Here is a 27955-nt window from a genome sequence, read left to right on the forward strand (position 1 = left end):
ACTGTTGACATTTTTAAGAAAAAGCTCATACCTTTTACCTAGGGCGCTTTTAATTGTCCACTGTTGTTAAACCATCTTAAATGTATCTATTTACTCCTCATTTATGGGCTCCCGAGTGGCGCAGCGGTCTAAGGCACGCCATCTCAGTGCTTAAGGCGTCACTACAGACCCCCTGGTTCGATTCCAGGCTTTATCACAACCGGTTGTGATTGGGAGTCCCATAGGGCAGCGCACAATTGGCCCAGCGTCGTCCGGTGTAGGCCGTCATTGTAAATAAGAATTTGTTCTTAACTGACTTGCCTAGTTAAATAAAGGTTAAATAAATACATGTATTATGTTTTATTCTCTCTTTGTGTATGTGAAGCACTTTGCACTGCATTGTATGGAATTTGATATATACAGAGATATTCAGCAAATCAAAAAAGTACCACTACATTTTATTTATTAAACGCATTCAGTAGTTAATACAGTGGAGGCAGTGTTGACATCATCTACAGCTCTGGAAAAAATTAAGAGACCACTGCAAAAATATACGTTTCTCTGGTTTTACTATTTATAGGTATGTGTTTGGGTGAAATTAACATTTTTGTTTTATTCTATAAACTACTGACAACATTTCTCCCAAATTCCAAATAAAAATATTGTCATTTAGAGCATTTATTTGCTGAAAATGACAACTGGTCAAAATAACAAAAAAGATGCAGTGTTGTCAGACCTCGAATAATGCAAAGAAAATAAGTTCATGTTCATTTTTAAACAACACAATACTAATGTTTTAACTAAGGAAGAGTTCAGAAATCAATATTTGGTGGAATAACCCTGATTTTCAATCACAGCTTTCATGGGTCTTGGCATGCTCTCCACCAGTCTTTCACATAAAGTTGTTGGGTGACTTTATGCCAGTCCTGGCGCACAAATTCAAGCAGCTCGGCTTTGTTTGATGGCTTGTGACCATCCATCTTCCTCTTGATAACATTCCAGAAGTTTTCAATGGGGTTCAGGTCTGGAGATTGGGCTGGCCATAACAGGGTCTTGATCTGGTGGTCCTCCATCCACACCTTGATTGACCTGGCTGTGTGGCATGGAGCATTTTCCTGCTGGAAAAACCAATCCTCAGAGTTAGGGAACAATGTCAGAGCAAAAGGAAGCACGTTTTCTTCCAGGACAACCTTGTACGTGGCTTGATTCATGCGTCCTTCAAAAGACAAATCTGCCCGATTCCAGCATTGCTGAAGCATCCCCAGATCATCACCGATCTTCCACCAAATTTCACAGTGGGTGTGAGACACTGTGGCTTGTAGGCCTCTCCAGGTCTCCGTCTAACCATTAGATGACCAGGTGTTGGGCAAAGCTGAAAATTGGACTCATCAGAGAAGATGACCTTCCTCCAGTCCTCTACGGTCCAATCCTTATGGTCTTTTGCAAACCTCAGCCTGGCTCTTCTTTGCTTCTCATTGATGAAGGGCTTTTTTCTAGCTTTGCACGACTTCAGCCCTGCCCCTAGGAGCATGTTTCGAACTCGCCGTGCACTTCACCCCAGCTGCCGTTTGCCATTCTTTTTGTAGGTCACTTGATGTCATCCTACGGTTGTTGAGTGACGTTCGAATGAGTTGGCGGTCATCCCAGTCAGTAGAGAGTCGTTTTGACCCTCTGCCGGTCTGTAGCTTTGTTGTCCCCAATGTCTGCTGCTTGACCTTGTTCTTATGAACCGCCGTCTTTTAAATTTTAAGGATGGAAGCAACCTGATGCTCACTGTATCCCTCTGCCAGTAAAGCCAGTAATGAACCCTTCTTTTCCTCACTCAAAACTTTCCTTTTCAACTCTTTTGGCATGGTCAATAGTTATTTTTTTTATTAATTTTTGCCATCCAGCTGGTCCTTTTGCAAGAGGATAGTGATGACCACAGCAGTGGTTTTTATACTTTTCCTCATTAAATAAGATTTGGTTCATGTGATCACCTAATCAGTACCCAATTCAGTAGAATGAGGTGTGCCTGTGTTGGAATTCAACAGACACTGGAATGGAATGGCTGTCATACATGTAGAGATGCTGATTTAAGAAAAATTTGCAGTGGTCTCTTAATGTTTTCCAGAGCTGTATCTCTCTGCTGAGTTACAGGTAGCAGAACAGGAAAGCCCACAATAAGCGACTGAACATTTACATTCTAAATGAGAGGAGATAAGTGTTTGGTATTAGTCTAAGTCATGAAAATAATGGTAATGTCATCCATGTCACGTTTAAGATTGAAATTATGTGCTCGCCTCTTAAATTGTAAGTAAAATATGTTACATTAAATATTGTATTAATTCGTTAAATTGCCTTGATTATATTTTGATTTAAAAGGCAAAATTGCCACTGAATATAGGTGTACAAAATAACATCTCAGTTAAACAGTGTGCACATAGTATAGCAGTTTGTTCATTAACTAAAGCGAAGTTTACAAAAGGGTTTTAAAACCACATTCAGGGGAGGTTTTCCAGACACATATTGACGTGCCTAATCCTGGACTAAAAAGCATTTAAATGGAGAATCTCCACTGAGTTTGTGTTTTACTCCAGGATTAGGCTTAATCTGTGTCTGGGAGACTGCCCGTCAAAATTTCAGCCTTTTAAATAAACAAAAGTAATGACAGCAGCAGAAATTCACTATGATCTGAAAAAGTCAAGCACTCACTAAAACCCCAAACCCTGGCCTAAACACCTCTCAGGTGTGCATGTATTAGTAATTTACCTATCAATTTATCTACGTAATTAGTACAGTGGCTATTTGGACAAAAAGCCACAATTAACAAATGAACAACTTCCCATCGTATATGAATACATCCCTTGACAACCAGCAGATGCAGGCATTCTGGGTCAGTGATATTTGGAATGGGAAGTGACAGTGGAGTAAGGCGACTGTGGCTCCATGGAGCTACACAGGAGCAGGGGGGGCTCCCTCCTTATGGTACGGTGCCTACTTTGGGGAGCTCTTCCTCGGGCAGCTGCTCCTCCGACAGCTGCTTGTAGGGCAGCAGGTCCTCCTTGTTGCTGAGGAGGCGGTGGCCACACTGCAGTCTGGAGCGCCGGATGGTTATGAGGATCAGACCCACCAGGATGAGGGCTGAAATAACAGCCAGCGTAGCCACCAGGAAGAACGCTGGAGGGGAGGGAGGGATGCATTTACTTTATTAAAGTACACTCCCCTACGTATTTATTTGGACAGCGTAGCTAAAACTTTTAATTTGGCTCTATACTCCAGCATTTTGGATTTGAGATCAAATGTTTTATATGAGGCAATAGTACAGAACTTTTATTCTGGGGTATTTTCATAAATATCAGTTTTACCGTTTAGAAATGAAATCACTTTATGTATCTAGTCCTCCTATTTGAAGGTGCTATAAGTATTTGGACAAATTGAATTACACTACCGTTTAAAAGTTTGGGGTCACTTAGAAATGTCCTTGTTTTCGAAAAAAAAAGCAATGTTTTTTGTCCATTAAAATAACATCAAATTGATCAGAAATACAGAGTAGACATTGCTAATGTTGTAAATGGCTATTGTAGCTGGAAACGGCTGGGTTTTTAATGGAATATCTACATAGGCGTACAGAGGTCCATTATCAGCAACCATCAGTCCTGTGTTCCAATGACACATTGTGTTTGCTAATCCAAGTTTATCATTTTAAAAGGCTAATTGATCATTAGAAAACCCTTTTGCAATTATGTTAGCACAGCTGAAAACTGTTGTGCTGATTAAAGAATCAAAAAAACTGGCCTTCTTGAGACTAGTTGAGTATCTGGAGCATCAGCAATTGTGGGTTCGATTACAGGCTCAAAATTGCCATAAACAAATAACTTTCATCTGAAACTCGTCAGTCTATTCTTGTTCTCGTCAGTCTATTCCATGCGAGAAATTGCCAAGAAACGGAAGATCTCGTACAACGCTGTGTACTACTGCCTTCACAGAACAGCGCAAACTGTCTCTAACCAGAATAGAAAGAGGAATGGGAGGCCCCGGTGCACAACTGTTAAGAGCTGCCATATCACACCCGCTGGAACACAACCCTTTAAACCTCTCAGCCAGTCTAGAACTTAAGGAAGGTTAGCTTACCTGGTGTCATGCGGTTACGGCCATTGCGTTGCCCATGCTCGCCTGTGAAAATGATGGAATCAGAAAATAGAAAAATGTCACTATATCTACATCATCCTTGCCTCACGTGAACATCCTTCCAAATCTCATCTTGTTAACGTGACTATTGAAAGTCTGAAGAACATCAGTATTAGATTTTGTGTTGGAATGGGAGTGCAGGCATTGAACGCTCACATTTCATTGTCTCCAAGTAGGAAAGGTGAATTCCTCTCCCAGTGTCTGGTGTAAAGCATACTGAACTCTAGGATTTTGCATTTGCTTAGCTCAATCCCATTTATTTTATTCTGAAAAGCTCCCCAGTCTTTGCCGATGTCAAGCATACCCATACCATGATGCAGCCACCACCATGCTTCAAAATAAGGCGGCAGTTACTCAGTGACGTGTTCTGTTGGATTTGCCCCAAACATAAGGCTTTGTATTTAGGCAAAAAAGTTTATTCCTTTAATGCATGTTTTGGAATATTCTTATTCTTCTTTTCAGTCGGTCATTTAGGTCATTATCGTGGTTTAGTGCTGAGCGATTAACTGAAATGTCGGTTATTTTTCATTTTTAAAACAACTAATTGACCGATGTTGATATTATTTTAATTCCATTTAGTTTAAAAAAATTATGTGAGCTCAATGCACACAGAGAGAAATAGTAATGGCGTCTTTTTGTAGGCACTAAAGGAATCAGCATGCTTCAGTTCGGCTGGCACCTAGCCAAACGGGTGTGCTTGCATACTTCCTTAAAAATACCTTCGCTTGAAAAGCGCCAATAGTACTGTTTGTCCATTTTGAGCCAGTATACACTTCCTCAAAATAGTCAGAATTAATCTAAGATTACTCAAAATCTGTCATTCATTTTTACTTTTTTTGCAGAGGAGATCTTAGTCGCGCAATTTTACATCTAACCAAGATGTGTGGTGCAGTATTTCTGAATGAAAAGATTTGCATGAAAACGAGTCGTTGAATGAAACCCTACTGTTGACCAAATCACTAACGAAGGGGCGTAGACTTCGTCTCCAAACTTCGGTTTGCCTCTAGAAAAAAAGATTATGTGCCCGAACACCCTCACCGAAGTCCAAAATGTTGGAAAATGTTGTCATAATATATGCACAAACTCTTCTGAACTGTTTCGGCTGGGAAGCATGCGGACGCCTCAACTCCGCAATGGTTCGTTGGACAAAGCCTATGTGGAAATAAATGGAGTCTTTGGATAAACGCCAAAAATAAGGTCTGTGGTAAACACAGGCTTAGGAGATTTTATATGTTTTGTTCTATGAGATAATCTTCATCAGCTAATATCGCTGTGAATTTTTCATAATTCATAAAGGTCACATTAACCTATTGATATTATCTCATAGAACAAAATGTATAAAGATCTCCTAAGCCGGTGTTAACCTCAGACCTTATTTTGGCAGTTTATCCCAAAACCCTATTATTTCCCTATAGGAATGGCTGAACAAACCAGAGGTAACTCATTTCCGGGTTTTAGGACTACAAGCTGGCGAGCTCTATTGCGCTGCAGTTTCTCTAAAGATAAATATGATCATGCCCGAACTGTGCGATGTAGTATGGAGTTGTAGTTTCCAACAGGCCAATGTTCTACATAGCTTAGCACAGAAAAAGTGATAATTAACTACAATGACCATAATCCATTGCTACTTGTCCGGTCTGTTTCTTTTACGCCTGCTACAGTGAGGGAAAAAAGTTGAGAAGGTGACAACAGTTGGTGCGATTATTCGCAAACTCTCCACCATGGCCAAGACCAAAGAGTGAAGTTGTCCTGGTTTAATACATAATCCACAGCATAATTATTAACTTTACAATGCTTAAAGAGATATTACATTTGTTATTGTTACCCATCTACCAATGACTGCACTTCTTTATGAAGCTATCGAAAAGCTCCCTGGTCTTTGTGTATGGGGGACAGAGGAAGGAGTAAAAAATCATGTCAACCCCTATTATTTCACACAGAGTGAGTCCATGTAACTTATGTGATTTGTTAAGCCAAATTTGACTCCTTAACTAATTTAGGCTTTCTTTACACTTTGACATTATGAAGTATTTTGTGTAGATCAATGACAAAAAAATCATAACTAAATCCATTTCAATCCCACTTTGTCACGTAACAAAATGTGAAAAATTCCAAGGGGGCTTTCAAACTCTGTGAGACGCCTGAAGCTAACTTAATCACTCCCATAACCACACAATTTATAATCTCATCCTATTTGTCACTGAAATGCAGTCCATCCTTACCGTCCTCTCCAGTGCAACGGGCCATGCATTCGTCCAGTGTGCTGTAGCGGTTGTGGTTTCCTTTGCAGCCACCGTACACGAATAACTGGCAGGAGCTAGTTCTGGGGACAAAGTAGTACATACTGAAGGCAGCGCGGCAAGGGCCTGAGTCCGAGGGCACCATGCAAGCATCTGTGGAGGAAAAGAGGACCAGGGGACAATCAGAACTGATATCAAACCTGCAGACCACAACTTGTGAAAAAGGCTATCACATCAGGAAGGACATGTTTGAGACTGATCCCAGAACAGCTAACTACACTGTGCAGGGGGAATGGTTTACACTGAACCTCAACCTAAAGGAGCTAGCCAAAAGCCATACTGCAGAAATATGTCCTCTATCCAGTTACCTTTATATTCAATCCTCTTGTCATCTGTAGGTTTGTCTGCATCAGACCCTTTCCTTCCCTTAGAGCCAGGGATGACGGTCACTGGAAAGATACAAAATAAGTCAATGTAAGAGAGAGAGGGGTTGCTGGGTGGGGAGGCCTGTTGGGGTTGGTGGGAGGTGAGAAGTGTCAGGTAATAATGGGAGGAGGTTGAAGAGCACCTGTGCAGGTGGCGAGGCACCTCTCGGCGGTATCATAGTTGTTCTTGTTGCCAAGGCAGCCTCCGTAGGTGAAGGGCTGGCAGGTGCCGGTGGAGCTGTCGTAGTAGTAGTGGCGATGAGAGGCGCGGCACGGCCCTGTGTCTGGATTGGCCTGACACAGCTCTAATTGGACAGGAGAAAAGGGTCAGAGGTCAGCACCACTAAAACAGGAAGTGACAGAGATTAAGAGAGAATTAGGAAGGAGAGAGAGAGCATATTATTCACTAAACACATGACAGGAAGTTGAGTGTTATCAATTGAATTTACAGGGAAGGGAAGTCAACAGGAATAAAAAGAAACAGAAAGAGGAGTGAGAGAAATAGACAACTTGCCGATAAAGTCATCTGATGTCATCTTGGGAAGGAGATCCTTAGAACTGGCAGGATCCTCAGGACTGGCAGCTAGGGACCCATTTTAACGTCAGTCAAAAATGTTTGAATTACAGTGATCCCACACTTCACTGTCACCATGGGTACAGTATGTTGACCTTTGTGCCGTAAAAATCGCATGCTTCCCAGCCAGTGTACTTGAACAGGCCCACATCACTACTTTTGGCATTGGAAAATAATCTTCCCTGTTATTAACCAATGATTCAATGTGTCCATAGAAACAAATTGGTCTTATTTTGGACAGATTTTGGCGAGATTGAAACCTCTCGCTTCGCCTCTTCCTCTCTGTTCACACACACACACACACACACACACACACACACAGACACAGCCCCTCCCACTGTCACTCACACAACAAAGATGAGATCACTTCCTCTCTGACAAGCGGTTTCAACTCGCTATTTTAATTTGGTCCAACAGAAAGTCGGTCATATGAACACCGAAACATTATACTGTAATTTTTGTAATTACATTTCAATTTAATAGAATACTAAAATTCTATATTTATATATTCCGTTTCAATATGGTAGATATTGCATTCATTGTCTGTGTATCAAGTTTACATATATTCAACTTCTCAGATGCATTCAGATTCAGATAGAATTAAACGCTCACTGTGGTTAACAAAAGCTTCTGGCGGTTTCTGAAGTCAATGTGGCATGTAGAACTTCTTTTCTTCCTCTGAATTTGGATATAGAGTTCAAACCATTTCAGCTAGAAACTATTATGACCCTGTTCCCGAAAGGCTCTCTGGAATATTGTTGTGCCCTCTATGAGGATCACAGGCCGCGATAGAAGTTAGTGTCACAAAAACAATTAGGCCCCCATAAGAATACAGTTGAATAGCCCTGTCGTAGCCCTTCTAAGGATAGCTTTTCCACTATTTTCCTATTAATCTTGCTCTTGGGACTGACTGGGTTCGAACCAGGTCTCCTGCATGTCACAAGACTGTGTTATCCAACTTAGCTAAAGCCCATAGGGATGAGATCATGAAGCTAACAAGTCTTCAAGTCTCCAGCAAAGTTACTCATCAAAAGAGAGTGGTTCATCGAACCACCTCAGTTACATTTCACCCCCCTTTGACCTCATACTCAGAGATCACGGCACCAATAGAACTGACTGGGTTCGGAATCAGGCCTACAACAACACTTACTGTGGCAAACAGAAGCAGAAGGATCTGTGCACCCAATTTAATGCATGTGATGAGCAACCATGCCTGAGACCTGAAGACGTGTGAGTTTGACTGATGGGGTTCTAACCCAGGTCTCCTGTGTGCCAGACAATGCAACTTTTCAGGTCTCAAGTTACTCATCACACGAGCATGGTCGCCGAACCACCTGTGTTACACTTCACCCCCCCTTTGACCTCTTCCTTGAAGAGACCCAGTCAAATCACAGGACCAATGCCTAGGCTTTAGCGCAACAGGCTAACAGTCTTAACCCAGTCAGTCACACGCTAACCTTAAAAATTACTATCCTTGCCAGAGCCTTGAAACTAACACGTCAAACTAAACATTTTAGATTTAGATTTTTGTCATTTAGCAGACGCTCTTATCCAGAGCGATTTACAGGAGCAATTAGGATTAAAGTGCCTTGCTCAAGGGCTCAGACAGATTTTTCACCTAGACGGCTCATGGATTCAACACTCTTAACCGCTAGGCTACCTGCCACCCTAACTAACACGTCTTCAGGTCTCATGCAAGGTTCTCATCACATAAGCATAGTTCACAAAACCACTCTCTTTAGATGAGTAACCTTGCTTGATCTTGAAGACTTGTATTAGTGTAGCAGTTGAAGATCTGTGAAACCCACTCGCCTGAAGTGTCGCCCTTTGCATAATTAAAGGCCTTTTTTAATAGCACGATGGGTTGGAATGCTTCAGGTGGGCGGACACGTGTGTTTGAGGCAGAAGTCCTGAGTCTCCATGAGCTGAATCAGGGGGAAGCAGTACTCGCTAAGCAGGCAGCGTGACGTCCTTTACAGTGGTGCCACTGGACTCAGATCTACAGCTGCGCTGGTTCAACCACTGGGGTCACTGTGGAGTAAGTTTAGGGGGTGAATGTAGCAGATGGGGATCTGTGTCTCCCCTTGCACATTTGAAGAAGGCCTTTAATAGCACGGTGGGTTAGAACACTTCAGGAGGGCAGTCACGTGTTTGCGAGGCAGAGGTCCTGAGTTTGACTCTCGGTATGAGCTGAATCATTAACTTCCTGAACTTCCTTTACATTAACTTCCTGAACTTTTCCCTATAGGCTTTAGCTAAGTGGGCTAACACAGTCGTGTGACATGCAGGAGACCTGGTTCGAACCCAGTCAGTCACAAGAGCAAGCTTAAATAATGAGTGGAAAGACTATCCTTAGAAGCAGTAATTGAGTTGTTTCTGTCACTCCCTTCTAATGCGTAAACAGAAGCCACTAAGACCGCACTCAACGATCTGTATAAGGCCATAAGCAAACAAGAAAATGCTCACCCAGAAGCAGCGCTCCTAGTGGCCGGAGACTTTAATGCAGGCAAACTTAAATCAGTTTTACCTCATTTCTACCAGCATGTCACATGTGCAACCAGAAAAAAACTCCACACAGAGATGCATACAAAGCTCTCCCTCACCCTCCATTTGGCAAATCTGACCATAATTCTATCCTCCTGATTCCTGCTTACAAGCAAAAACTAAAGCAGGAAGTACCAGTGACTCGCTCAATATGGAAGTGGTCAGATGATGCAGATGCTACGCTACAGGACTGTTTTGCTAGCACAGACTGGAATATGTTCCGGGATTCATCCAATGGCATTGAGGAGTATACCACCTCAGTCACCGGCTTCATCAATCGACTACGTCGTCCCCACAGTGACCGTACGTACATATCCCAACCAGAAGCCATGGATTACAGGCAACATCCGAACCGAGCTAAAGGCTAGAGCTACCGCTTTCAAGGAGCGGGACACTAATCCGGACGCTTATAAGAAATCCCGCTACACACTCAGATGAACCATCAAACAGGCAAAGCGTCAATACAGGACTAAGATTGAATCCTACTACACCGGCTCTGATGCTTGTTGGATGTGGCAGGGCTTGCAAACTATTACGGACTACAAAGGGAAACCCAGCCGCGAGCTGTCCAGTGACGCGAGTCTACCAGACGAGCTAAATGCCTTTTATGCTCGCTTCGAGGCAAGCAACACTGAAGTATGCATGAGAGCACCAGCTGTTCCGGATGACTGTGTGTTCCCGCTCTCGGTAGCCGATGTGAGCAAGAGCCGCGGGGCCAGACGGATTACCAGGACGTGTACTCAAAGCATGAGTGGACCAACTGGCAAATGTCTTCATTTACATTTTCAACCTCTCCCTGATCGAGTCTGTAATACCTACTTGTTTCAATCAGACTATCCCTGTGCCCGAGGAAGCGAAGGTAACCTGCCTAAATGATTACCGCCCCGTAGCACTCACGTCGGTAGCCATGAAGTGCTTTGAAAGGAACACCTATGTGAGAATGCTGTTCATTGACTACAGCTCAGCATTCGACACCGTAGTGCCCACAAAGCTCATCACTAAGCTAAGGACCCTGGGACTAAATACCTCCCTATGCAACTGGATCCTGGACTTCCTGATGGGCCACCCCCAGGTGGTAAGGGTAGGCAACTACACATCTGCCACGCTGATCCTCAACACTGGGGCCCCTTAGAGGTGCGTGCTTAGTCCCCTCCTGTACTCCCTGTTCACACACGACTGCGAGGCCAAACACGATTCCAACACCATCATTAAGTTTGCTGACGACACAACAGCGGTAGGCTTGATCACTGACAACGATGAGACAGCCTATAGGGAGGAGGTCAGAGACCTGGCAGTGTTGCGCCAGGATAACAACCTCTCCCTCAACGTGATCAAGACAAAGAAGCTGATCGTGGACTACAGGAAAAATGCCGACGGGGCTGTAGTGGAGCAGGTAGAGAGTTTCAAGTTTCTTGGTGTCCACATCACCAACAAACTATCATGGTCCAAACATACCAAGACGGTCATGAAGAGGTCACGACAACACCTATCCCCCTCAGGAGACTGAAAAGATTTGGCATGGGTCCCCAGATCCTCAAAAAGTTATACAGCTGCACCATCGAGAGCATCCTGACCAGTTGCATCACCGCCTGACCATAAGGCACCACAGAGGGTAGTGCGTATGGCCCAGTACATCACTGGGGCCAAGCTTCCTGCATTCCAGGACCTACAGTGGGGAGAACAAGTATTTGATACACTGCCGATTTTGCAGGTTTTCCTACTTACAAAGCATGTAGAGGTCTGTAATTTTTATCATAGGTACACTTCAACTGTGAGAGACGGAATCTAAAACAAAAATCCAGAAAATCACATTGTATGATTTTTAAGTAATTCATTTGCATTTTATTGCATGACATAAGTATTTGATACATCAGAAAAGCAGAACTTAATATTTGGTACAGAAACCTTTGTCTGCAATTACAGAGATCATACGTTTCCTGTAGGTCTTGACCAGGTTTGCACACACTGCAGCATCGATTTTGGCCCACTCCTCCATACAGACCTCCAGATCCTTCAGGTTTCGGGGCTGTCGCTGGGCAATACGGACTTTCAGCTCCCTCCAAAGATTTTCTATTGGGTTCAGGTCTGGAGACTGGCTAGGCCACTCCAGGACCTTGAGATGACCGGAATTCTTACTGGTTGGTAGGTGATCAAATACTTATGTCATGCAATAAAATGCAAATTAATTACTTAAAAATCATACAATGTGATTTTCGTTACAGACCTCTACATGCTTTGTAAGTAGGAAAACCTGCAAAATCGGCAGTGTATCAAATACTTGTTTCCCACATGCCTTTTGGCGAACACCAAACGTGTTTGCTTATTTTTTTCTTTAAGCAATGGCTTTTTTCTGGCCACTCTTCCATAAAGCCCAGCTCTGGGGAGTGTACGGCTTAAAGTGGTCCTATGGACAGATACTCCAATCTCCGCTGTGGAGCTTTGCAGCTCCTTCGGGGTTATCTTTGGTTTCTTTGTTGCCTCTGATTAATGCCCTCCTTGCCTGGTCTGTGAGTTTTGGTGGATGGCCCTCTCTTGGCAGGTTTGTTGTGGTGCCATATTCTTTCCATTTTTTAATAATGGATTTAAAAATGGTGCTCCGTGGGATGTTCAAAGTTTTGGACATTTATTTATAACCCAACCCTGATCTGTACTTCTCCACAACTTTGTCCCTGACCTGTTTGTCGAGCTCCTTGGTCTTCATGGTGCCGCTTGCTTGGTGGTGCCCCTTGCTTAGTGCTGTTGCAGACTCTGGGGCCTTTCAGAACAGGTGTCTATATACTCTGAGATCATGTGACAGATCATGTGACACTTAGATTGCACAAAGGTGGACTTTATTTAACTAATTATGTGACTTCTGAAGGTAATTGGTTGCACCAGATCTTATTTAGGGGCTTCATAGTAAAGGGGGTGAATACCTATGCACACACCACTTTTCCGTTATTTATTTTTTTGAATGTTTTGAAATTATTATTTTTTTCATTTCACTTCACCAATGTCCATTACATAAAATCCAAATAAATAATGCAACAAAATAGGAGAAACGCCAAGGGGGATGAATACTTTTGCAAGGCACTGTAGCTGAGTACCACTGTATATTTTCAAGCATAGTGTTGGCTGCACCATGTTATTGGTATGCTTGTAATCGTTAAGGCCTGGGATGTTTTTCAGGATAAAAAAAGAAAACATAATTGAGCTAAAATCCTAGAGGTAAACCTGGTTCAGTCTGCTTTCCACCAGACACTGGGAGATGAATTCATTCACCTTTCAGCAGGACAATAACCTAAAACACAAAACCAAATCTACACTGGAGTTGCTTACCAAGAAGACAGTGAATATTGGCCAGTTACAGTTTTTACTTAAATCTCCTTGAAAAACTATGGTAAAACCTGAAAATGGTTGTCTAGCAATGTTCAACAACCAATTTGACAGAGCTTGAATAATTTTGAAAAGATGAATGGAAAAATGTTGTGCACTCCAGGTGTGGAAAGCGCTTAAGCCTTGTTCACACTACAGGCCTTAAATGCTCAAATCAGTTTAGTTTTTCAAATCAGTTTTGGACTACTGACTGTCCAAACAGAAAGTTACAAGTGACTAATTTGGACGTATGTATGTTCAGACAGCAATCATTTGCTGACAAGGCTACGCTAGGTGTCATATTAATGACAGGTGTGTGTGCAGTGGTGTAGGCTGATTGGTGGTGGTGCTTCCTATCACTTTGAAGTTATGTAGCAAGCTAAGGTGACAACAATGCCTGCCATGGACGTTTCCCAGTTGCTTTTAAAAAAAATCATAGGGTAAGAACACTCAAAGCCTCATAAGATGAGGCAACTTTCAAAATGAGTCCTTTTTTGGCTAGCCACATTAACAACAAAGAAAAGTCTAAAAACATGTTTTCACATTGTCATTATGGGTTATTGTGTGTGGATGGGTGAGATATATATTATTCTAATCCATTTTGAATTCAGGCAGTATCACAATAAAATGTGGAATAAGTCAAGGGGTATGTATACTTTCTGAAGGCACTATATATGCGCTTCCCTAACATGACCTATGAATTGAAGTGTGTTGGACGAACACAGATAAGCGGCGCTGTACACATTATGGAAAGTCTGAGGAATGTGGAACTGTTCACTGATTTATCTAGAACCGCCTCAGGTCTCACACGTAAGTAGCTGACACACACCAGTCAAGTTGTTGTTTTTAATGTTGAGGATCATGACATTTTGCCTTTAAAAAATCAGAGACACACAATCCAAGAGATGCAGTATGATATTGCCAGTTTTCCCTCTTAACTCCTAAAGAAAGTGTTTAAAATAGGTGGTGGTAAATAGCACTACGTATACATTACCTTGATCGTCGGCAGTCATAGCCATTCTTCTCTGCATGGGGGAGTCCTTGGACAACAGCACAGTACCTGTCGAGAGAGTGATGGTCCATGAATGCCATTAAGTGAACAAAAGCACATTGACTCACGGTTTAGCCTTACTGTAAAACAGTGTATGCATTTATAGTGATGAAGTGATAAAAAAAAGGTAGCTTCTCTTTGTAAATGATACATGGAAAAAGCAAGGTCCACTTTCAACAGCTGGAGCTTCTTCCTGTTAATATTAGCAACACAAAGAGCTGTTCATGAAATGGATTACAACCCATTCCAAAAAGACAAAATAGAAACTGAGCAATAGTGGACTAGAGTGCAATTTGTATGCTTAAAAATAACTAATCCTGAATTACTGCCATTTCCTGTCTAAACAAGCAGCCAGCAATAATTCAGATTTACTGACTCTTTACATGGAAGAATTTGACTTCCTTGTTGGGCATTTCCATGTAAAAGGACCCATGAGAACCAACGTGAAGTTCATAGGAGCATGTCAAATCTGGTGTCAAATTAAAGCTAAGAGTCTATATTTATTAAGGCATATACAGTGGGGTCTGAAATTAGAGACACCCTTGATAAAGATGAGCATAAATGATTGAATAAATTAAATAATTCAAATACTGAGCTATATTGTATGCTCGAAAGAAATTGGGAAATAATTGTATTTTATACTAATACAATTGCTCAGAGAAAGAGATTAACAAGTAATATTTCTTCTCAAAAAGGTAGGTGTCAAAAGTTACTTGCAAACGTTTTCAATACCTCATCATGCGAGGATAACGGCACCGAGCCGAGCCTTTTTCTAAAATGTTTTACGGAGTTGGAGAACACATTGGGAGGGATCTTAGACCATTCCTCCATACAAAATCCTTCCAAATCCTTGATATGCACTTATGGACTGCCTTCTTCAATTCAAACCACACGTTTTCAATGGGTTTCAAAGTCCGGAGACTGAGATAGCCATTGCAAAATGTTGATTTTGTGGTCAATTAACCATTTCCTTGTGGTGTGCTTGGGGATATTGTCTTGCTGAAAGATCCACTTGCAGCCAAGTTTCAGTCTCCTGGCTGAGGCAACCATATTTTTGGCTAAAATGTCCTGGTACAAGGTCAAGTTCATGATGCCATTGACCTTAACAAGGGCCCCAGGACCAGTGGAAGAAAAATAGACCCATAACATCAAAGATCCACCACTATATTTTACAGTAGGTTGGGGTTATTTTCTTCTCATGCATCCTTATTGACACTAAAGCCACCACATCTGAACCAATTGTAGAGGTCTATGTTTCATAAGTTTGGACATCAAAGTACATTACCGTGTGCATGGCCAAAGAGCTCTATTTTCATGTCATCTGACAAGATCACCGGTTTCAATCCAAGTGCCAATGCCGTTTAACAAACTCCAGGCATTTACATTTGTTGGATGGCATGTAAATATAGCTCTTTGGCCATGCACACGGTACTGTACTTTGATGTCCAAACTTATGAAACATAGACCTCTACAATTGGTTCAGATTTGGTCCGGTCCAACCAAATTGTCTTGTTTGGGGGCGGAGCTCATTAAAATAATAGCCAGTGTTTAGAATAATACCCAAATATGCAAAAGAAGGATATTGCATATTTCTACCTTTGTGTACCTATTTAGGATACATCACCATGAAAAGAATTACATTCATATCCATAATTATGCATTTCTGTGTAGTACAGATCAGGGACCCATGATGAAATTCCGTTACCGTAATTCTGTTACCGGGTGTAAATCCAATTTACTTACTGTAGTTTAATAACCAAAAGAGACACCCCATTCTTTCTGCAGACATCTTTGAATCTTGTTTTCAGATCATTGTTTTGTTTTGCATACTGGAATATGCCAGATCCTTTGGCAAGACATTTTCACTAGTCACCCATCTCCTTTCTCACTCCCGTCTACTAGAGGCCAATAAGAATTTGGAAAACACAATGCCAGAAGGTTCACATGAACCAAAGGAAGCAGAGAAGAGTTTCACTGGTTGTTCGTGGAAGTAAGCCTAAGCTACTATAGGCACAGTACAGATATGACCAGATATACAGTGAGGGAAAAAAGTATTTGATCCCCTGCTGATTTTGTACGTTTGCCCACTGACAAAGACATGATCAGTCTATAATTTTAATGGTAGGTTTGTTTGAACAGTGAGAGACAGAATAACAACAACAAAAATCCAGAAAAATGCATGTCAAAAATTTTAGAAATTGATTTGCATTTTAATGAGGGAAATAAGTATTTGACCCCTCTGCAAAACATGACTTAGTACTTGGTGGCAAAACCCTTGTTGGCAATCACAGAGGTCAGACGTTTCTTGTAGTTGGCCACCAGGTTTGCACACATCTCTGGAGGGATTTTGTCCCACTCCTCTTTGCATATCTTCTCCAAGTCATTAAGGTTTCGAGGCTGATGTTTGGCAACTCGAACCTTTAGCTCCCTCCACATATTTTCTATGGGATTAAGGTCTGGCGACTGGCTAGGCCACTCCAGGACCTTAATTTGCTTCTTCTTGAGCCACTCCTTTGTTGCCTTGGCCGTGTGTTTTGGGTCATTGTCATGCTGGAATACCCATCCACGACCCATTTTCAATGCCCTGGCTGAGGGAAGGAGGTTCTCACCCAAGATTTGACGGTACATGGCCCCGTCCATCGTCCCTTTGATGCGGTGAAGTTGTCCTGTCCCCTTAGCAGAAACCCCCCCCCCCAAAGCATAATGTTTCCACCTCCATGTTTGAAGGTGGGGATGGTGTTCTTGGGGTCATAGCCAGCATTCCTCCTCCTCCAAACACGGCGAATTGAGTTGATGGCAAAGAGCTCGATTTTGGTCTCATCTGACCACAACACTTTCACCCAGTTCTCCTCTGAATCATTCAGATGTTCATTGGCAAACTTCAGACAGGCCTGTATATGTGCTTTCTTGAGCAGGCGGACCTTGCGGGCGCTGCAGGATTTCAGTCCTTCACGGCGTAGTGTGTTACCAATTGTTTTCTTGGTGACTATGGTCCCAGCTGCCTTGAGATCATTGACAAGATCCTCCCGTGTAGTTATGGGCTGATTCCTCACCGTTCTCATGATCATTGCAACTCCACGAGGTGAGATCTTGCATGGAGCCCCAGGCCGAGGGAGATTGACAGTTCTTTTGTGTTTCTTCCATTTGCGAACAATCGCACCAACTGTTGTCACCTTCTCACCAAGCTGCTTGGCGATGGTCTTGTAGCCCATTCCAGCCATGTGTAGGTCTACAATCTTGTCCCTGACATCCTTGGAGAGCTCTTTCGTCTTGGCCATGGTGGAGAGTTTGGAATCTGATTGATTGATTGCTTCTGTGGACAAGTGTCTTTTATACAGGTAACAAACTGAGATTAGGAGCACTCCCTTTAAGAGTGTGCTCCTAATCTCTGCTTGTTACCTGTATAAAAGACACCTGGGAGCCAGAAATCTTTCTGATTGAGAGGGGGTCAAATACTTATTTCCCTCATTAAAATGCAAATCAATTTATAACATTTTTGACATGCGTATTTCTGGATTTTGTTGTTGTTATTCTGTCTCTCACTGTTCAAATAAACCTACCATTAAAATTATAGACTGATCATGTCTTTGTCAGTGGGCAAACGTACAAAATCAGCAGGGGATCAAATACTTTTTTCCCTCACTGTATGCACATTAGCTCCAACTGCAAGAGCCTGACAATGAACAGTTTATTATTATGGAATGATGCGAGACTCTGTAGTGGACGGCTCAGGCCAAGGCCAATCCTTGTGAAAAATGCAGTTCATCCCATCGTACAGAGGTCGCTTAACCGGTTTGGTATAGGGTAAGCTGAAACAATCATAACACTAGCTATGCACACGACACACACCCATGATACAAGCACTCTACATCTCAAAAGGATGATGTAAAACTAACTAGCTTAGTAGTAGAATAGTCTGGAATGACATTGTATGCTGTAGCGTTAAGACCACCCTTCACTGGAACTAAGGGGCCTTGCCCGAACCATGAAAAACAGCTCCAGACCATTATTCCTCCTCCACCTAACTTTATAGTTGGCACTATGCATTGGGGCAGGTAGCGTTCTCCTGGCATTCGCCAAAAACCCAGATTCGTCCGTCGGACTGCCAGATGGTGAAGTGTGATTCAACACTCCAGAGAACGCGTTTCCACTGCTCCAGAGTCCAATGGCGGCGAGCTTTACACCACTCCAGCCGACGCTTGGCATTGCGCATGGTGATCTTAGGCTTGTGTGCGGCTGCTAGGCCATGGAAACCCATTCCATGAAGCTCCCGACGAACAGTTATTGTGCTGACGTTGCTTCCAGAGGCAGTTCTGAACTCGGTAGTGAGTGTTGCAACCGAGGACAGACAATTTTTACACGCCACGTGCTTCAGCACTCAGTGGTCCCGTTCTGTGAGCTTGTGTGGACTACCACTTCGCGGCTAACCGTTGCTACTCCTAGACGTTTCCACTTCACAATAACAGCACTTACAGTTGACCGGGGCAGCTCTAGCAAGGCAGAAATTTTACAAACTAACTTGTTGTGAAGGTGGCATCCTATGACGGTGCCACGTTGAAAGTCACTGAGCTCTTCAGTAAGGCCATTCTACTGCCAATGTGTGTCTATGGAGATTGCATGGCCGTGTGCTCAATTCTATACACCTGTCAGCAATAGGTGTGGCTGAAATAGCCAAATCCACTCATTTGAAGGGGTGGCCACATACACACCCACACACAAAAGTGTGTGTGTGTGTGTGTGTGTGTGTGTGTGTGTGTGTGTGTGTGAGATACATACAGTACCAGTCAAAGGTTCGGACACAGCTACTCATTCCAGGGTTTTTCTATATTTTTACTATTTTCTACATTGTAGAATAATAGTGAAGACATCAAAACTATGAAATAACACATATGGAATCATGTAGTAACCAAAAAAAGTGTTTAAAAAATCTAAATAGATTTTAGATTCTTCAAAATTGCCACTCTTTGCCTTGATGACAGCTTTGCACACTTGGCATTCTCTCAACCAGCTTCATGAGGTAGTCACCTGGAATGCATTTCAGTCCATCATTAATTTAAGACATGAAGGTCAGTCAATCCGGAAAATTTCAAGAACTTTGAAAATGTCTCCAAAGCAGTCGCAAAAACCATCAAGCGCTATGATGAAACCGGCTCTTATGAGGACCGCCACAGGAAAGGAAGACCCACTGTTAACTCTGCTCACTATTATTCTACAATGTAGAAAACGGTAAAAATAAAGACAAATCCTTGAATGAGTAAGTGTCCAATCTTTTGACTGGTACTGTACATACATACATTTACAGTACCAGTCAAAAGTTTGGACACACCTACTCATTCAAGGGTTTTTCTTTATTTTTACTATTTTCTACATTGTAGAATAATAGTGAAGACATCAAAACTATGAAATAACACATACGGAATCATGTAGTAACCAAGAAAGTGTTAAACAAATCAAAATATATTTTATATTTTAGATTCTTCAAAGTAGCCACCCTTTGCCTTGATGACAGCTTTGCACACTCTTGGCATTCTCTCAACCAGCATCATGAGGAATGCTTTTCCAACAGTCTTGAAGGAGTTCCTGCATATGCTGAGCACTTGTTGGCTGCTTTTCCTTCACTCTGCGGTCCAACTTATCCCAAACCATCTCAATTGGGTTGAGGTCATCTGATGTAGCACTCCATCACACTCCTTCTTGGTCAAATAGCCCTTACACAGCCTGGAGGTGTGTTTTGGGTCATTGTCCTGTTGAAAAACAAATGATAGTCCAACAAGCGCATACCAGATGGGATGGCGTATCGCTGCAGAATGCTGTGGTAGTCATGCTGGTTAAATGTGCCTTGAATTCGAAATAAATCACTGACAGTGTCACCAGCAAAGCACCCCCACAACATCACACCTCCTCCTCCATGCTTCACGGTGGGAACCACACATGCAGAGATTATCCGTTCACCTACTCTGCGTCTCACAAAGACACAGTGGTTGGAACCAAAAATCTCAAATTTGGACTCATCAGACCAAAGGACATATTTCCAATGGTCTAATGTCCATTGCTTGGGTTTCTTGGCCCAAGCAAGTCTGTTCTTATTATTGGTGTCCTTTAGTAGTGGTTTCGTTGCAGCAATTCGACCATGAAGGCCTGATTCACGCAGTCTCCTCTGAACAGTTGATGTTGAGATGAGTCTGTTACTTGAACTCTGTGAAGCATTTATTTGGGCTGCATTTTCTGAGGCTGGTAACTAATGAACTTATCCTCTGTAACTCTGGGTCTTCCTTTCCTGTGGCGGTCCTCATGAGAGCCAGTTTCATCATAGCGCTTGATGGTTTTTGCGACTGCACTTACGTTACAGCGAAAACACGTTTAGAAATATCAAACAAATACCTTATTTACATAAGTATTCAGACCCTTTGCTATGAGACTCGAAATTGAGCTCAGGTGCATCCTGTTTCCATTTATCATCCTTGAGATGTTTGTACAACTTGATTGGAGTCCACCTGTGGTAAATTCAATTGATTGGACATGATTTGGAAAGGCGCACACCTGTCTATATAAGGTCCCACAGTTGACAGTGCATTTCAGAGCAAAACCCAAGCCATGGGGTCGAAGGAATTGTCCGTAGAGCTCCGAGACAGGATTGTGTCGAGGCACAGATCTGGGGAAGGGTACCAAAAAATGTCTGTAGCATTAAAGGTCCCCAAGAACACAGTGGCCTCCATCACTCTTAAATGGAAGTTTGGAACCACCAAGACTCTTCCTAGAGCTGGCTGCCCGGCCAAACTGAGCAATCGGGGGAGAAGGGCTTTGGTCAGGGAGTTGACCAAGAACCCGATGGTCACGATGACAGAGCTCCAGAGTTCTTCTGTGGAAATGGGAGAACCTTCCAGAAGCACAACCATCTCTGCAGCACTCCACCAATCAGGCCTTTATTGTAGAGTGGCCAGACGAAAGCCACTCCTCAGTAAAAGGCACATGACAGCCCGCTTGGAGTTTGCCAAAAGGCACCTAAAGGACTCTCACACCATGAGAAACAAGATTCTCTGGTCTGATGAAACCAAGATTGAACTCTTTGGCCTGAATGCCAAGCGTCAAGTCTGGAGGAAACCTGACACCATCCCTACGGTGAAGCATGGTGGTGGCAGCATCATGCTGTGGGGATATTCTTCAGAGGCAGGGACTGGGAGACTAGTCAGGATCTAGAGAAAGATGAACGGCGCAAAGTACAGCAAGATCCTTGATGAAAACCTGCTCCTGAGTGCTCAGGACCTCAGACTGGGGTGAAGGTTCAACTTCCTACCTGTTTTTGCTTTGTCATTATGGGGTATTGTGTGTAGATTGATGAGGGGGAAAAAACAATTAAATCAATTTTAGAATAAGGCTGTAACAAATTGTGGAAACAGTGAAGGAGTCTGAACACTTTCCAAATGCACAGTATATAATGTAAGACAGATCCAGTTTATGTTCCCTGTTTGAGTGTTTGGTTGATAGCCTATCATAATAATCCTTATTTTTCCTTGATCTCCTTGTTATTATTATTAATATTATGATCATGTCATTAGTAGGTTTAGTATAGCAGCCTTGTATAACCACCATCGAGCTGTAGGCCTAAGAGCATCCTGTTTTAGTCTTAATAGCGTAACTTACTCAGGCCTATATTTCAATACTTATATACTGTATCAATCAATCATTTATTCGTTCATGTCATCACACAGCATACGAGTCATTCATGATGTGAAATGCAATCAAGCATTAGTTAAAATAACAAAGCAGCCATTTAATAATTAGTGTAAACAATAAATAGGCCTAAACCATTCCATTTCGGAAATTGCATTCACGAATGAATGAGACTGTTTTTAGTCTTTGCTGTAATGAAGGCTTTACAACAGACTCTCTGGCACGCTTATAATTTATTTTAGTGTTGTTTACATTGTTCCAACCGGTCAGAAAAATTATTTTGTAATCTAGCAGCACCTGTTTGGCACACATTGATCTCCAGTATTTGCCACAACTAGTCAAATGTATTCACACATCTGACTTCCCCTTTACCTTCTGCACAACCGGTAAACATTCCCCCATTTCAAGTTTCTTTGTCACGTCCTCTGCATCCATTTTGCTGTCACGTGTTACGGTGTTCAGAGTTTATTCTAACCAATTTATTGATGCGATTATGATATAGGTCAGGCCCTATTGGTCACGTAAATGTGAAGCCTACATGTGTCATGTAAAGAGAGCAAGGGTTGAGGGAATGTTTTTCCCAGGGATTTTGGTCACAATTTTTCAGACAGAAATGGCTGTAATTATGTTGCAGCTTCAGCAACATGGACAGCGCTATACACTGATGTTCTGTGGTGGTCGCTGCAATAGGGAGGAGAGAGACAATGGGTGCTAGTCACACAGTCACTCGCTGTCTTTTTTTTCTCTGAGCCAGACGGCACAATCAAATAAATTGCAGTCGGATTCCCTCTAGTCATTTGTGTCTTAATTATTTAATCAAACAGTTCACTTAAAGCATCAGAAAAGCTCAGTGCATATAGTTGATTTGAATAAAATACATAGGATGTGTCTATATATGGAAAAATACACTTTGGTCGAAAGAACAGACGACAAATAATAATATTTATTATTAGGCCTATTAATAATAAAAAATTAAAAAATTCGGACAGCCCTAAATTATATTTTCAGTAGCCTACTCATAAAGAAGGAAACAGAGACAGGAGTTGGACTAGTAACATGTTGGACTGATGTGAAGCACTTAAGGATGTTGTCAGGATCCTAGTGGAGTGAGGGTGTGTCTGAACACAAGCCACAGATGAATTTTGGCCTGTCTCCCTGTCCCTCCATGGGGTGCATTGTGGTGGAGGTTTCTGTGGTTTGGAGTGGGCCACTTTGTTTAACAGTAGGTTACCATTTCAAGAGGCTTAATGCTCTGTGTATGACCACTGACAAGGCTTGTGACCTTAAGGAGGAGATGCTATTTTGACAATTTTTTTTAAAGGACAACAGTATATGCAGTAAACTACCAGTGATGCACGTTAGAACTTCCCCTCTTTCTAACAATAGGGGATTGTTTACAGATGAACACAGAGGCCTACAGGGCAATTCCAAGGTAACGGAATTACACTGAGACTCAGATTCTTCCACTTTAAAATGTATACCAAACAAATACCATCGATTTCAACGTTTTACAAACCATACAACGCTATGCACAAGGACCACTTAATTTCCACAGAATGTTTTTTAAAGCACATTTACAGGAAGAACTGTGCAGAGACAAAGTTTGTAACAGAATAAAACTGAGGGAGATTTTATCGTAATTATGTTACCAAACTTTGCATTTGCACAGTTTTTCCAGTAAATGTAGTCATTGTGCATAGAGTTGTACAGTTTGTTACACTTTGAAATCAATGTTTTTTGTTTGGCAAACATTTTAGAGTCTCAGCGTAATTCTGTTAACATGGAATTACCCTACAGCAGGGATGGGCAACTGGCGGCACACATTTACATTTTAGTCATTTAGCTCTTATCCAGAGTGACTTACAGTTAGTGAATACATATATATATATATTTTTTTTATACTGGCCCCCCGTGGGAATCGAACCCACAACCCTGGCGTTGCAAACGCCATGCTCCATCAACTGAGCTACATCCCTGCCGGCCATTCCCTCCCCTACCCTGGACGACGCTGGGCCAATTGTGCGCCGTCCATGAGTCTCCCGGTCGCGGCCGGCTGCGACAGAGCCTGGATTCGAACCAGGATCTCTAGTGGCACAGTTAGCACTGCAATGCGGCGCCTTAGACCACTGCGCCACTCAGGAGACGTCACCTGTGGATCAATTTTAAAAATACTTATTTTTGGGGGGGGAACTCAGTCAGGGACTCAATTTACTGTTGAGAGTTAGAATAAACAACTTATACTTAACAAAAATATTTAAATAACCAAACATGCAACAATCAAAGACTTTACTGAGTTACAGTTCAAATAAGGAAATTAGTCAAATAAATCCATTAGGCCCTTATCTATGGATTTCACATCACTGGGAAGACAGATATGCATCTGTTGGTCACAGATACCTTTAAAAAAAAGGTACGGGCGTGGATCAGAAAACTAGTCAGTATCTGGTGTGACCACCATTTGCCTCATGCAGCGCGACACTTCGCATAAAGTTGATCAGGCTGTTGATTGTGGCCTGTGGAATGTTGTCCCACTCCTTTTCAATGGCTGTGCGAAGTTGCTGGATATTGGCGGGAACTGGAACACACGGTCTTACACGTTGATCCAGATCATCCCAAACATGCTCAATGGGTGACATGTCTGGTGAGTATGCAGGCAATGGAAGAACTGGGAATTATTATTTTTTTGGTCCTCTGTAGCTCAGCTGGTAGAGCACGGCGCTTGTAACGCCAAGGTAGTGGGTTCGATCCCCGGGACCACCCATACACAAAAAATGTATGCACGCATGACTGTAAGTCGCTTTGGATAAAAGCGTCTGCTAAATGGCATATTATTATATTATAACTATGTACAGATCCTTGCGACATGGGGCCGTGCATTATCATGCTGAAACATGAGGTGATGGCGGCGGATGAATGGCACGACAATGGGCCTCAGGATCTCGTCACTGTATCTCTGTGCATTCAAATTGCCATAGTTAAAATGCAATTGTGTTCATTGTCCGTAGCTTATGCCTGCCCATACCATAACCCCACCACCACAGGGCACTCTGTTCACAACGTTGACATCAGCAAACTGCTCGCCCACAAGATGCCATACACACTTGTCTGTCTGCCATCTGCCCGGTACAGTTGAAACAGGGATTAATCCATGAAGAGCACACTTCTCCAGCGTGCCAGTGGCCATCGAAGGTCAAGACCCTGGTGAGGACCACGAGCACACAGATAAGCTTCCCTGAGACGTTTTCTGACAGTTTGTGCAGAAATGATTCTGTTGTGCAAACCCACAGTTTTATCAGCTGTCCGGGTGGCTGGTCTAAATGATCCCGCAGGTGAAGAAGCCAGATGTGGAGGGCTGGCATGGTTAGCAGTCCTCCACATCCAAAATCTCTAAAACGACGTTGGAGGCGGCTTATGGTAGAGAAATGAACATTCAATTCTCTGGCAACAGGACTGGTGGACATTCCTGCAGTCAGCATGCCAATTGCATTCTCCCTCAAAACTTGAGACATCTGTGGCATTGTGTTGTGTGACAAAACTGCACATTTTAGAGTGGCTTTTTATTGTTCACAGCACAAGGTGCACCTGTTTAATGATCATGCTGTTTAATCAGCTTCTTGATATGCCACATCTGTCAGGTGGATGGATTATCTTGGCAAAGCAGAAATGCTCACTAACAGGGACGTAAACAAATTTGTGTACAAAATGAGAGAAATAAGCTTTTTGTGTGTATGGAAACTTTCTGGGATCTTTTATTTCAGCTCATGAAACATGGGACCAATAAAAAAAATATTTAAAAAACAGAGTTGTTTGGGAGGAACCCACTACCATGGGCATGCGGCACTTATCTGTAGGAGGAAAGAGCCGACGAGAGTTTAACACTGAAGCGGGTCATGATGATAAACTCAATTCACAAGGAAACCTTTCCATTGTCGCCTAAATTACATGCTTAAAAGGGGGCCATTTTTATAGTCAAAGAGTAGTAAATCGGGAACTTCATCGGTCAAGATGAAAATATGATTAACACCAATACAAAATAATAGAAGTATAAATAAATGTGAGGGCTTAGTTGCCAAAGAAAATCACCTTTCTAGGAGGAGAGTTAGTAAGCCTACTGTAGCTCTCTCAAGCCTTTATTTCCCTATGATTTACATACTGAGTGAAACCGTGAGAGCTGGAATGGACAAACAAAACATGACAAAAGAGCTGAGACCCGAGTCTCTCCACACCTATGGAGCAGGGTGGACACATAGGACAGTCAAAACACGCTTGTCAGCACCCACAATGTGGTTCATAGCATTTCAAATGAGAGAAAATGTGTATTATAGGCATGTTTGCATGTCCTATCACACATTATTATAGACATGTATATTCTGGGACATTATTTGCATTCAGCACGACTTTATTACACCTCAGAAGAACTTTCCATCCTATTACACAAATCAATCGTATAGTGCACATGTAAACCTGGTTGGCCCAGTCTCTTGCCGCGTTCAAAACAACTGGGAAGTGGGAACATGGAAATCTCCAACTTCCGACTTCAGTGCATTCAAGACAACTGGGTCCTCGGAAAAAAACGAGCTCCGACGGTGAATAATCTTTAACGGTCATCCAACTCAGGAACTCGGGCCTCTTTCTAGAGCTCCGATTTTCCAACCTGGAGAACACGGACGTCATAATTTGACCTCGTTGTTTTCCATGTTCCCAGTTGTCTTGAAAGCACCATCTGCCCCCATGAAAGCTCACCTATAAGGAAGTAAGTGTGCGTGCCAGAGAAATGGGGTGGAGTTTCTACACTCAAAAAAAAAAACTTCCTGTGAACTCCAATAGGAGTCAATACCCCAGGCACAGATAAACCACTATTTCCTAATTTTTCCACTTTGTAAAACGCACCTGACCTGGCTACGAATGTATGACCAACATGTATGACTGTATGCAAAGCAGTGGATGGCGTATGTGAGATGCAAACACAGCACCATTGATCGATCTATAAATAATGAGAATGAAATCCAGAACAATGCGCACTGGTCGCCACTGGGTTAATGTGTCTTGGAAGAAGCAAATAAAGAGACAATACTGTGGTGTCATTTTCTCACTTTAAACTGACTGAGAGGCTAAAGTCCAGGTCATATTGAATTTCTAAAGTGCTTAACTTACACTATGACTCCTTAGGTCAAAAAGGATTGCAAAACCAGGACAGAGCTGGGGAATGGTCCTCTGCCTCATGACCCTAATTTCACCCCCCCCCAAAAAAAGGCTATTGGCAAAGGGCTGATATAGCCTAGACTCCTTGGCTACAGCAGTCCCTATAAGTGCCAGTGACGCACCTGAATTGTCATTATATTAAAGGCCAATATGCCTACCTGTTGAGTTGACTTCCCTGGGGACAACAGCTTCACTAAGAGCGTCAACTTCGACTTTTGTAGTCTTGGGCTGCGTCTTTTTGCGGTAGACCTTGAACTGTGTATCAGACTGTAAAACGCAGACGTCCTTTCCATCTTTCATGCAGCTGACGAGAAAACACTCCGGAGTTCCATCCGCTGGGGTTCCAACCAAAGCGAGCTGACAGTCCTGGTTGCCGCAGCAAGCATCCTGACACCCCTTGCTGTCTGATATCTCCGGCAGGTGAGCCAAATGTCTGGCTCCAGCTTCAAGGGATTTTGGGTCAAGACCTTGTTCGGGGTCGGTGTCCACATCCCAAGGGCATCCTTGTTTCTCTTCCTCCAACTGACCGCTGACCAGTACCGCGAGCAGTAGGAACAATACACCACCGCTCCACACCGTTTTCATCGTTTTTTCCGTGGAAGCCTTCGTCCAGGTAAATAATCGTCTTCCAAATAAGCTTTCCTTGATCGAAGTAGCAATTCGTCTTAGGCTATTAGAAGCTGTAAGTGAAACTACTTCCCTGTTGAAGCGACTTCCCTTTGTCATGAATACACCATAGGGTGTG

General features: G+C 42.7%; 1 protein-coding gene across 6 annotated transcripts; it reads right to left on the reverse strand.

The window, feature by feature from the left end:
• Window positions 1-416: 416 nt before the first annotated feature.
• LOC311102247 (uncharacterized protein) lies at window positions 417-27948 on the reverse strand. Of its 6 annotated transcripts, none has more exons than XM_084143513.1 (10): window positions 27369-27948; window positions 14281-14346; window positions 7329-7397; window positions 6958-7119; window positions 6758-6838; window positions 6372-6542; window positions 4093-4134; window positions 2567-3138; window positions 2117-2496; window positions 417-499 (listed from the first exon to the last, which is right to left on the reverse strand). In XM_084143513.1, exons 1-8 carry the CDS (start codon window positions 27934-27936, stop codon window positions 2942-2944), a joined length of 1356 nt encoding a protein of 451 aa, XP_083999639.1. In that variant the 5' UTR covers window positions 27937-27948; the 3' UTR covers window positions 417-499; window positions 2117-2496; window positions 2567-2941. The 6 variants fall into 6 exon arrangements, with proteins under 6 accessions (XP_083999639.1, XP_083999642.1, XP_083999638.1 ...); XM_084143516.1 differs by having other exon boundaries at window positions 2129-2496; window positions 27369-27928; XM_084143512.1 differs by having other exon boundaries at window positions 2129-3138.
• Between the last annotated feature and the right edge of the window lie 7 nt (window positions 27949-27955).

This window comes from Coregonus lavaretus (assembly GCF_964263955.1).
Source record: "Coregonus lavaretus genome assembly, chromosome: 26".
In the NCBI taxonomy this organism is placed as follows: domain Eukaryota; kingdom Metazoa; phylum Chordata; class Actinopteri; order Salmoniformes; family Salmonidae; genus Coregonus; species Coregonus lavaretus.

Excerpts from the sequence above, each read along its gene's own strand:
- LOC311102247 (XM_084143513.1), bottom strand. The coding sequence starts at position 27,936 with ATGACAAAGGGAAGTCGCTTCAACAGGGAAGTAGTTTCACTTACAGCT. Across the intron at positions 7,398-14,280 it reads TATGACTGCCGACGATCAAG|CTGCCAGTCCTGAGGATCCT; the intron begins GTAATGTATACG and ends ATGGGTCCCTAG. Across the intron at positions 6,543-6,757 it reads CAAGAGGATTGAATATAAAG|ATGCTTGCATGGTGCCCTCG; the intron begins GTAACTGGATAG and ends TTTCCTCCACAG.